The 13,111-nt window shown below is 33.3% G+C and overlaps 1 protein-coding gene across 6 annotated transcripts in view; it reads right to left on the bottom strand.

The window, feature by feature from the left end:
• MNAT1 (MNAT1 component of CDK activating kinase) overlaps window positions 1–13,111 on the bottom strand; it is a 188,283-nt gene that overhangs the window by 107,046 nt on the left and 68,126 nt on the right. For all 6 annotated transcript variants that reach the window (XM_077909535.1, XM_077909540.1, XM_077909536.1 and 3 more), the window contains 2 exons: window positions 9,006–9,146; window positions 4,057–4,182 (listed from right to left, as the gene is read on the bottom strand). In XM_077909535.1, the coding sequence (XP_077765661.1) occupies window positions 4,057–4,182; window positions 9,006–9,146 (267 nt within the window). The remainder of the gene's footprint in view (window positions 1–4,056; window positions 4,183–9,005; window positions 9,147–13,111) is intronic.

The raw sequence follows: 13,111 nt of genomic DNA, 5'->3' as shown, positions 1-13,111 counted from the left end.
AAAGGAACAACAATAACATCTGAAATACATGTTGCTAAGTAAAAAGCCTTGATCTAAAAGACCTGTATGTATGATTCCATTTATATGACTTTCTGGAAAACCCAAAACAACAAAGATATAGAACAAACCACTAGTTGATAGGGAGTTTGGAGGCTGACTATGAAATGGTAGAACATTGAGGAGTAATGGAACTGCTCTATATTATTACTATGCTGGTACATATACAACTCTGCATTTGTCAAGACCCTGCGTATCACAAAGAATGACCTTTGCTATATATGAATTAAAAAATGAATTTTAAAAATATTTAAAACACTATGGTCACAGCACTACCACAAGTATCAAAATAACAAATACTTCAAATATAAAATTCCTTCAAATTCAAGAATCTTAAAAATGTTATTACCTAATCACACAATGTAAAGAAATCATTATGTAATTCACTTAAATATTTAACTATAATAATAACAATAAACATTACTGATGGGGCACCCAGGTGGTACAGTTAGTGACGCAGCTTACTCTTGGTTTTGGCTCAGGTCATGATCTTATGGTCATCAGATCAAGCCCCATATCGGGCTCTGCACTAGGCATGGAGCCTGCTTAAGATTCTATCTCTCCTTCTGCCCCTCCCCTTCCTCTCTTTTTCTCCCTCCCTTAAAAATTTCTGATTAACATTAAAGTTGCACTTGGTTAACATTTTATATATATATTTTAATCCTCCAAACAATCACGAAAAGCAAAAAGTATCTCAACTTTACCAATGAGAAAACAAACACAAAGAATAAAAAAATACCTGGGCAGCCCGGGTGGCTCAGCGGTTTAACGCTGCCTTCAACCCAGGGCCTGATCCTGGAGACCCAGGATCAAGTCCCACATCAGGCTCCCTGCATGGAGCCTGCCTCTCTCTGTCTCTCTCTGTCTCTCTCTCTCTCATTAATAAATAAATAAATAAAATCTAAAAAAAAAAAAAAAGAAATATCTTACTCATGCATACATATCTACTAAGTGGTGAAGCTGAATTTAATCCCCTTGTACTAGAGTCTTTCCATGCCTATTTTCTTTTCTCTATATTGTCCCTTAATTCAAAAGTTTTAGTAATTTCTTAATGAGAAATTTTTTCTTTACAGTATCTGATAATGTGTTAATACTATATATAAATTTATAAATTTATATAAATTAAAATTGATCATGGACATTTTATATTATTCAGGGACCCACATATTCCTAAACATATTTAGGAAGTTAAAATATGCAACCCTGCCCTCAGATGTTTAGACTCTAACAGCCGGTGCACATATGACAAACAAGGTAGGCAATTTTAAAAATCAAAAAACAGTAATCTGAATGGACAGTTGGGGAGAAAAATATGGGTAGTGTTAGTACCTCATAATAATAACATAGTTCTAACTGCTTCTTCATATCCTTTGCATCATCACTGTCATTCATTTCGTTTATATATAAGCATGTGTGCGTATACCCATACACATAAGCAAACACACTCAAATATAGTATTGTTATTAAACAAACTGTTACCTGTTAGATTAAGAACAAAAAGTAAGTTTTTATTTTACCATCACTCTTTTCTTTTCTGATGCTCTTCCTTTATTTAGATCTGAGTTTCTCACCTGTATCATTTTCCTTGGCTCTAAAAGAAATTCTTTCAACGTTTCTTGCAAGGAAGGTCTACTGGCAGAAAACCCCTTATTTGTCTGATAATCTTTATTTCTCCTTCACTTTTTTTTTTTAATTTATAAAGAGAGAGAGTACACAGAGGGAGAGACAGAATCCTTGAGCAGGGCAGACTCCCCGATGAGCACAGAGCCCAATGCGGGGCTCAATCCCAGGACCTGAGATCACGACCCAAGCCAAAATCAACATTCAGTCACTTTACCATTGAGCCACCTAGGCAGTCCAATTTCTCCTTCACTTTTAAAAGACAGTTTTTCAGGGTACATTATTCTAGGTTGATGATTTTTTTTTTCTCTCTCATCATCTTAAATATTTCATTCCACTCTCTTGTTTGTGTGGTTTCTGAGGAGAAGCCAGATATAATTCCTATTTTTGCTCTTTTATAGGTAAAGGTATTTTTTCCTCTCTGGCTGCTTCAGGATTTTTTCTTTATCTTCAATTTTCTGATATACATATAGTTTTGTATCTGATATACATATACATATAGTTTTTTTGGAATTTATCCTACTTGGTGTTCTCTGAGCTTTCTGGATCTTTGGTTTGGTGTCTGATATTAATTTGGGGGAAATTCTCAGTTGTTACTGTTTCAAATATTCTGTGCCTCTCATTCTTCTCCTTCCATTATGCATGTGTTATACCTTTTATAGTCATCCTACAGTCCTTGGATATTCTGTCCTGGTTTCCTTTTTGGGTTGGTTTTTATTTTTCAGTCTTTTTTCTCTTTAGTTTTCAGTTTTCAAGGAGTGTATTGATGTATCTTCTTACTTAAAGATTCTTTTGTCAGGACTATCTAGTCTACTAACGAGCTCATCAAAGCTATTTCTCATTTCTGTTAGAGTTCTTTTCTCTAGTATTTCTTTTTGATTCTTTCTCAGAATTTCCAACCTTCTCCTTACCATTGCCCACCTGTGCTTGTATGTTGTCGTCTACTTTATTCATTAACACCCTTAGCATATTAATCATGACTGTTTTATATTCCCACTCTTATCATTCCAATATCCCTGCTATATCTAAGCCTGGTTCTGATGCTTGCTGTCTCTTCTGTGTTTTCTGCCTTTTAGTATTTATTTATTTATTTATTTATTGATAACCGAGGCATAATGGACTGGGGAAAAGACACTGCTATAATATAAATAGGCCTTTAGCAATGTGGTGGTGAGGTATGGGGAGTGGCAGAGCATTTTATAGTTCACTGATCAGGTCTCAATCTTTTAAAGAGCCTATGCTTCTAGATGGCCAACTTCACATGTGCTTCTCAGTCCATCCCACTTCCCCTTAGGTAGGGCAGGGTAGTTTGAGTGAGCTAAAGTTATGTTGTTTCCCTTCTCCCACAAAGAAGGCTTGAGCAGCTAGAATTAGTTATTTCCCTTCCACTACATCAGATAGGTTCTCATAAATTCCAGCAGGTTAGGCTCTGACTAAATGGCTTCTCCTAGAGGTAGGCCTTATTAAGAACAGAATGCTCTGAATATTGCAAAATTGTTCCTTTTCCTTTTCCTCTGCCAGAAGCAAGAGGAGATTTTTCTCTATATTCACTGAGAGAAGCTGGTAGAGATGTAAAAGAGAAAAATCACAAAAGTGCAGGGGCTCTCAATAACTGGCTGCCCCACAAACTTTTGAACTCTCAGAGTTGTCCACACCCAAACTCCAGGAACTTGTCAATTACAATCAGATTTCCCTACACCAGCACTAGTTCCTGGCGAGGTTGCTGCTCTGGCTGAGTTGTGATTCTCAGCCAATCTCTCCAATTTTGAGGGCACTGATTTGTCTTGTGACCTCTCTTCATTTATGGAACTAAGAAAAGTTGTTGGATTATTCAATATGCTCAGCTTTTTACTTGTTTTAAAATGTAAGAAGCTGGGATGCCTGGGTGCTCAGTGGTTGAGCATCTGCCTTAAGCTCAGGGCGTGACCCTGGGTCCGAGGATCGAGTCCCGCATCAGGCTCTCTCTCTCTAATGAATAAATAAATAAATCTTTAAAAAATAAATAAAAATAAATAAAATGTAAGAAGCTTGGCAATATCCAAGCTTCTTACATGCCATACCAGAAACCAGAAGTCTGTATGTTCTTTTAAGAATGTTTTCCTACACTAGATGCTTAAAATATACAGAATAAGAAAAAAAAAAAATACAAATCCAATATCGTGCACAACAAAATTGTGTTGTGTACTTTGAAAATTATTTATTACTTTTCACTTTCCCCTTACACCACACGTATTCTTCTTGTTTCTACATGTTTAGCCTAGATCAGATACTGTTCTTAAACATCTGAACCTTCGAATTTTTCTGTAGAAATCAATATAAAGTTATAAAGTACAATCCTTAAAATATATTCTTCAAACAAGCAATTAAAATACAGCATACCATTTTGATGCCTGTGGAAAATGTCACTGGTTTTATAGGTTTAGGTTTCTCAAGTTGCATTTCCAACTGAGTAGATCTATCTTTATGCTGAGCCAAAAGCAGAGCAACAGGGAGATCAGAACTCTCCTGTAAGAAAAGTAAAAGTGTAATATCAAAGTTAAAAAGGAAAAACTAATGGGCAACAAGTCTTTTATTTTAAATTATGCCTTTTCATAAGCATTTGATGTCAACCTAAATATTCACTTTATGGAGAACACTTCACAAAAATTTTAACATTCCATAATAAGAAAAGGCTGTTTGAGATTCATAAATCAAAATAACCTGCAAAAAAGTATTCTTATAAAATGCACATTAGAGACAACATAATAGGGTCTTATTTCATCTAGGAAAGCCAACCATATTTATTAAACTAAAAAAATTAAAAGCTAATCACACAAAGAATAATACAAAGTACTATAACTTAGATCAGATGTTTATCTAAGACACATTCTTCGACCAGTGAATTCAGACCAGTCTGCAATTGTTTCCCATTAGATTTCACCTGAGGCCGTTTGGAAATGATCCTTGTTCTGTTTTGCACAATGGAACAATTGTTAAGTACAACCAAAAATATGTTTATTTTCTCCTTTATGGACTTAGTTTTAGAAATTAAGTCTAGCTTTTCTTAACAAAATGATAGTAAATATTTCTGTATCTTATATTGGTACTAAATCAGGGCCCCTATTTACACAAATCTGCACACATACATATTAATAACAAGTAAATTACTAATTCTTATATGTAGGCTTATTTTATCCTGTTTAACATGAAGTTCTCTTACATGTTTAAAGTGCTATGGAACTAAGGTCCAGACCTCTTCCTAAGTTTTCAGTTAAATAAGAACACAGAAATACATGCAGAAAGAAGCCAAGAAGGAAGGGATTATATACACACACACACACACACACACACACACATACACACACACACACACACACACAGAATACTTTGTATCTGTAAACAAAGTCGAAGGTTACAAACACATTTCTGTCTCCTACACCAAGGCTACCTACATATATACACATATTCTTCAAATGGCCTACAGATTTTTAAAATAGTAACTACCCAGAATTTAATCCTGAAAAAACTATATTGTTAAACATTTCATAGTATGAAAGTAAAAACACAGCAGAATCTAATTTTCTTTCCAAATCTCACGACTTAAGAATATTTTTTAGGCACAAATGTAGTCAATTAACATATTTAAAGGAATTATTTTAAGGCTACAGCACAGAAGTAATTCAAATAACAAGCAATTTATTTCAAAAGAGTTATCCTAGAATAAATTTGTACCCAAAAACTTGGTAACAGAAGTACTTTGAAAGAGCAATGTTACAAGGAATAAAAATTTTTAAATGAAAGAACACAAATTTTATTTATAAAATAGAGCCTTGGGACCTTTAGTAATAATAAAGGAGAATAAATGAAACGTATTATGAAAATATACTTGACTACCTTTCATATTCTACAATAAAGCATTAGTTCTGCATTAGTAACAGTATTACTGCGAATTCCTGCAGCTATTCTAGACTTTCATTAAGAATTTTATAATAATAGGGCACCTGGGTGGCTCAGCTGGTTGGGTGTTGAACTACTGATTTCAGCCCAGGTCATGATCTCAGGGTTGTGAGATGGAGCTCCACATCAGGCTCCGCACTTAGCAGGGAGTCTGCTTGTTCCTTTCTCTCTGTTCCTCCCCTACCATCTTCAACTTGCTTACTTTCTAAAATAAATAAATAAAACATTTTTTTTCTTCTAAAAAGGGAACTTTATAATAAACGTCAAAAAAACCCCACAATTTTATAATAAAAATGCAAAATTAAGAGATTTTAAATGGGCTGTGACCCAAAACATCTTTTAAAACCCATTACTAAAAAAAAAAAAAAAAAAAAAAAAAAACCCATTACTATATTTTCATATGTAAAAGTTAACAGAAGAAAAATAAATTTCTTTGGCATTCCTTCTCAACTTATACTCTAAATGAATTAAAATGCTCTTCCAAACTGGTATTTACTCAATAAGCCGAAGTCCTAGGGTAAAGACAAGACACTTCGAAAAGGTTATCAGTGAATACTTGGGCCTGTTTTAATCCTGGTTTTGTTGTCACATAAAAGGTACTGAATATTAAAATGTCTTGGTAATACAGCTGAAATTTAATAAAAAATAAACATTCTAGGAATCTAAAACTAATTTTGACATTAAGACAATTTACTTCAATCTGCTTTATTCCATTTTAGCACTCAAAACTCTGAAGCCTAAAAATCTTCATAAATGTTAAATTAGAATTAAGCAGGAGCTCTAACAACATCAAAAATCTACAGAGTAAAATAAACTATGGGAACATACATGCTCTCAGGAATACATACAATGCAGATTCAGCCATGCAAGTTATTTAATTTTTCTGTTTCCAGTCTATCTTGAAAAGTTCTCTAAACTACATTAATTGCCTGAAGGTATACTGTTTAATATTTAAAGAAATTTTAATAAGACTGCCTGTAATACTCATTAAAAGCTTTATAATGGCCATTTTTTAAGGATTATTTTAATTGACTTTAAGCAAGCCATCTGGCAAACAATATTTCTAATAAAAATCAGCTACTACATTTGACAACAATATTAGCCCTTAACAAAATTTAAGACATAACTGAAGAGAATTTTCAAATAGGAATATAAAAAGATTTAATAAGTCAGGACCTGTTTAAAAAATCTTTTTCCAAACTGTTAAAAAAAATTTAATTTACAGTTAGGATTAAATAAATGGACTTTTTAGGCAACATTATGGTGAATGCTAAATCATAAACATTAAGACCATAACATTAAAATCCTGTCACATACAGTATAATGTAATGCTTTTTAAAGGTTAAAAAGTGACCATTAGCACAAAAACCAAACCCCAAAAACAAGAGAAAAAAATTCTATTTAGTACTTGTTGTCTAAATTAGATCCAGAGAGTAATTCTAAGATTTAAACTTCTATACATATTTATAAATGCCAATATTATCTTTTTTATAGAATCTAACACAAGAACATAGAAATACAAAGTGTTTTTTTACTTATTAAAGATTCAGAAAGATAAAAAGAAATTTAATAAATTCTTTCAATTAGTCAATAAGGATTAAACATACAGTCACATTTTAACAAAAAAATTAATGATTATTTAAAAATTAAAGTAACAGAATTTTTAAAAATAAAATGAGGAAACCAGAAATTCAAAATGTACTGGTATTCTAAGACAATATGTCGTAATTAATTCTTCTAATGAATACAGTAAATTGCTAAGGATTATTTAACCATAATGTTACATGATCTAAGCCGTGAAGAAAGTATGTGCAGTAATGACTTGCAGGTGAAGAAAACAGGAAGTTGCAGGGGGTGGGGGAGGAGGTCTCACAAAAACTAATATTAACTCCAGATTATACACAATGTACAACATTGGCAGTTTCACATCTTGCTTCATGCCCCACTGAATTAAAGGGGAGCTTCATGCCAATAGCAGCTCAATGAAGCAGCAAAACTTATTACTTTAAGGACTAAAAAAACATGCAAGAGTAATTGCTATGCAAAGCAACCTAACCTCAAAATTAAATCTAAAAACTCCGTACTAGATGCAATATTTTTTAAATGTTAAAGTGTATTTTCATTTCATATCTAAGTTCTATATTTGGAATTAATTCAATTAATTGAAAAAAGGAGAAGGGTTACCAAGGAAAAGTGTATTCTTCTTTGTACAAAATGATAGGGAATAGAACCTCTCAATAAAGTAATTTTAAATCAATATTTACTAATATGTTCTTTAAAGTTTTTAATTACTCACAAAATATACATCAACAAAAAAGGTAAAATGCACGTGTCATTTCAATTGTTAAAAACCACAACTGAAAAAAAAAACCCACAACTGACACTTAATAGTTTCAAGAAAAATTAATAGAAATCGCTAAGGAAAATACCATATTCTATTTTATATGTTGCTGTCTTCATTTTCAGAACCCAATTTATACTCCACTTACACAAAGTAGATCGGGTTTATGATAGGCATTTTCTATCTAAGTCTCATTAACGTCCTTTCTTTCACTTTTCTTTTGCTTTCTTCACCTACTTCTAATTTAATTATCTTGCTTTCTCTTTTTATTCCTGGCTAGCTGACTTTTGGCCAAAAGAACAGTGGAAAAATATATACATAAACATTTACCCAATCACAAATAGAGTAAAAAACACCTTATCAAGTAGATCAAAGAATTAAAGTATGTTAACACCAAACAGAATTTAATTATATGGACAGAAAAGGAAAGGGAAGAATGCAAAAAGACTCCTGGAGAGGACCATTTCTACTGTGACTTTATCAGTATAACCCCAGCTTATAAGTATCAAATAATATAGTATCAAATTTATGAAATACTTCATAAACCTTAGTTATTAATACTGCTATTATCTAACAATGGTGAATACTTAGGGTAGTAATTATTGGAAAACAAAAACACTTGCAAAACACTGCCATTTCTTTCAAATATGTTCTTTCTCATGGAAAAATATGAAACACAGTTCTAACAGAGTAACCAGAATCATCATAAATTTCACCATGAAGCCAAAATACTTGCAAATGAGCAGTTACAAGAAAGCCAGTATTAATCAGGAGAAAACTGCTCTGAATACAATGAGTTTTAGTAAGTTTAAAAACACATAAATAACCTATTAATAGTACACTGTCTTATATCAGTTATATTGCTCTTTCATCTGAAAATAAAATGGATATTGAAAAAATTGTTTTTTTTAATGAAGGAACAGAAGTTGAATACAGTAGCACTGAATATACCAGTAGAAATGCCACTTAAATGCCATTATCCAGCATAATAAATAGGAAAGATAAGCTCTGAAAACTAATGATTTTTACTGCACTTAGCATTAGTACGTACCAGTTCATCTAAAAACGCCTGCTTATTCTTCCTTTTTAGAATCTGCTGCAGTTGTTCTTCTTTTTGTATAAATAGTCTTCTTTGTTCATTTTCCTGTCTTTCTACCTCTAAAGCTTCTTCCAATTCCTCCTGTTCCCGAGTCTAAAACAGAAATATTTATATACAGCATGGAATAAATTTAGTAACTAAAATCAATCCTATACTACACTCTGACACTTTCTTTTTTGGAAGCATAAAACACACTAGTCATTTACAGTTTAACACAGCAGCAATTCTACTCTGAAGGAACTAGAGTCATTTTATTTCATGTGGACATGTTACTATTAAAGAGAATGACACCTACCACTAAACAAACACCCAAATAAGTACACTGTGCCCAGCTGTAGGAAATGTGCTTAATAATGTATTTGTAATTATTACAGATAGTTTCAAGTCATTCATTTTAGAAGATTTAACAAGAAAAACAAAACCAAAAACCCAACAAAAACAACAAAGAGACAATCTATATACAGAACTACTTATTGAAACACTCCATTGAAAAGGTTGGCTTATTTAAAAAAAAAAAAAAACAATTTCCAGATCATTCCAGATAATGAAAAGTTATCACTGTACTAAGCTTCTTTTTCCCAAACTGAAATAACTCTTTATGATGCTAGAGTTCCAAGTAGTGTTCGTTTAAGGGAAGTTCTAAAAACCTGAAGTTCTTTTCTAATATAAGCATATAAATTTCCAGAGTCTTCTTTGTGTACTGAAAAATTCAAAATTTAAAGCTAATATGTAAACAGAATGAACCATAGTTCTACTCATTCTTCTTTTATGGAGTTCCTCAGAAATATTAAAGAATTCCAAGCTCTGAAATTCATTCCAACTCTAAGTCATACTTAAAAAGCAATAGTATACCTAGTCTTTGCTCTTTAATTCTTATGAATGAAAAATACAGTAAAATCTAAATGGCTTTAAGACTCTTTTTTCTTTTTTAATCTGACAGAACATTGAGAAATTACAGCACCTCAAGGTAAATACAGAATGAAGGAAGACAGCATAATAGCTTTGAGCATCATGGATCTATGAATAACAGATACCTCAGAAAAATATATGCTTTATATAAATAATATTTAAAACCTTTTATTAGCTTTTTTTTCAATTCACATATTACATAAGATTTTCAAACAAAAAGATGTTTCACTTACAATTCAAATTCAGTACGAGATCCAAAAGTTTAGCATCTGGTCTCCCAAAGCTGATCATACTCCTATATTCCTTATGTCCACTCAGTGTACACCTACATCTCAGCCAATTCCATTTGAAAACATAAATTCATTTCTGTTTCCTTGTTTCCCCCTCCCATTCCCCTTAAATTAAATGAGTAGCTACATTCTATTAGTATCTCTCCCTATAATTTTACAAAATTTTCCTTCTCTATTGGCAAGGTTGCTACTCTAACTCAGGCCCCCAGCGGAGAAAAAAATTCAAAATTGCTATAGAAGTATTAGTAGGAATAAATGTAAAAAGTTAAGGGTTGAGATATGAAAGCTAGAAAACTGAACCGTTTGACTGGAAGCATATAAGCAGAAAAAGATGAGCCTACAGTAAAATAGTAACATATCAATTAAGTGTAACAAGTGTTAAAGAAGGTACAGTGAAAACAGAATTGATAGAATGGTAAACTCTCTTTGCAATGATAAAGGACACACAGAGAAAGAAAAGATTTCATACAGAGTGTTATGGGTTAAATGTAACCCCAAAAATATATGTTGAATCTTAAATCTTGGTACCTGTAAATGTAACCTTATTTGAAAATAGGGTCTTTGCAGATGTAATCAAGTTAAGATGGGGTCATAATGGAAATACAGACAAACAGAGGAGAAGGCCATGTGAAGACAAAGGTAGAGCTCAGAGTGGTACTGAAGGTTGCTGACAACCACCATGTGCTAGAAGAGGCAAGGAAGATTCTTCCCTAGAGCATTTAGAGAAAGCATGATGACCCTGATGGCACCTTAATTTTAGACTTCTAGACTCCAGAACTGTGATAAATTCCTGTTGTTGTAAGTTTTTAATAATTTGTTACAGCAGCCCTAGGAAACCTAGGAAGTTGAGCTAAGACTTCAAACAGTAGCTATTTGGCCCACTGGAGAGTGGAACAGCTATTCAGGCAGAGAAAACAAAGGTACAAAGACCTGAATGAAGCTGGAATGCTTGGTATGGCCAAGTCATGAAGTATGGGGGTAGTGAAAAGTTCTAGATAAAAGTGGAAAGGCAAGTAGAGGGCAGATCATGGAGGGTCCATCAACCATACTAAGGAAATTTGTGCCATACTAAGACAATCAGAAAGAAATTAAGGAAATTTGAGGGATAACTTTAGAAAGACAACTTCAAGCAGTGAAGTATACAGATCAATCTGGCCACAACTGTAGACAGGAAAACCAGTTAAAAGAACATTTCAATAACCCAGATAAGAAATGATAAGAGCTAATCATAGAATTAGAGGGGGATCCAGATTTGAAAAATGATGAGGAGAGGCTATCAACAGGAAGACAGACCAGATAAGGCTTGAACACTTGGATAAAGAACATAATAGTAGAGACCAGCGGTAAAGATTTAAAAATTCAGCTCTGGAATGCTGAATTAAAAGTGTCTATAATATATCAAGATGTAAATGTCTATTAACTATTTATAGAATATGTATATATTACATAGTATAAATCTAGGAGCTGAGGAGAAAAACAATGTGCTGCAGAAACATTTGAGAGTAATTAGTATAAAGAGGTAAGTCATAAAAAGAAGCACTGAAAGGAACCATGTTTCAGAGTCAGGAAGGAAAGCTAAGCCTCTTAAGATGATGAAAGGGGAAGGTGAGAGCAGCAGGATAAGGAGGAGAATAGAGTAGCCCCACAGAAGTTAAGGAAGAGGGATTCAGTATCAAGGGAGAAGCCTACACCAAACACTGCCACCAGGCTGAATGAGATTCAGACCAACAGTCTACCATCTTTAGCAATGAGAAACTGGTAGCCTCCATTTTCTCACTGAAATAGAATATATGAGTATCCTAGACCTAGTAGGCCTCAATAAATATTGACTGACTAGCTAGTTGACTGACTAGCTTCAACTAGCTAGTTGAAGAACTGGGAAAATAGCCATCATTAAAAATCAAACATCGTGGGGACAATGAAGTAGGTAATGAACTGAGAGAAGGGAAGCAAGTTGAAAACTAAGTCTCTGTATTCTTCCTAATAACACTATCTTACCCAATCTACCCCTTGCCTTCACCTCCCACTCCTAATCCATCAGTGAGACTTGCTACCTTTTTTTAAGACTTGCTATTTTAAAATCAAATAGTTTCTCCAATTGATCCTCACCTTTCCGTTTCTTGTTTAAGTCACCTCTGAATTCACCAACATGATTGCAATAACTTCCCTTTGGTTTCTCGAACTCCAAGCTCAATTCTTTCAAATTCAACCTCCACAAAACCACTCCATGTATTCTAACACAGACAATACCTTATCATCACATGTTTTAAAACCCTTTAATGACAATCATCCACAGCCACGTTCTTACAACATTACTCCAAGGAATCTTGGAGCTCCCTAATAAGATGCCTAAGGTACACTACATAAAAGACTGAGCAGATGGGAATTCTGCCTGTCCTCTTCCCAGGATCCCTTTAACCAAAGTATTCCAAGCAAGCTTTAATTTGAAGAAAAAGCTCACCAATTTAAATATAAAAACAACTGGGACACCTCAATGACTCAGTCAGTTAAGCGTCAGACTCTTGATTTCAGTCATGATCTCAGGGTTGTGACATCAAGCCCTGGGGTCAAGCTATGCATTGGGCATGGAACCTGCTTAAGATTCTCTCTCTCTCTCTCTCTCTAAAAAAAATAAAAAATAAATTAAAAAAATTCACACATAAAAACTGGTCTCTGTAAGCCCAAATTATTTTTCATAATAAATTTCCTTATGTGACCTACGTCCTTTCTACTTCTCCAACTTCAACTCTCTCTATTGAACTTTGGCAGTATAAAACTACTAAAATCTCTCAGAACTGATTATCCATGCCTTCCTGCCTTTGCTGATGATTTCTTTCTGCCTGAATGTTTTTATGTAGC

This window comes from Canis aureus, chromosome 9 (genome assembly GCF_053574225.1).
Source record: "Canis aureus isolate CA01 chromosome 9, VMU_Caureus_v.1.0, whole genome shotgun sequence".
Classification (NCBI taxonomy): Eukaryota; Metazoa; Chordata; class Mammalia; order Carnivora; family Canidae; genus Canis; species Canis aureus.
The sequence above is the reverse complement of the archived record's forward strand: the minus strand, read 5'-3'. Positions and strand labels throughout refer to the sequence as shown.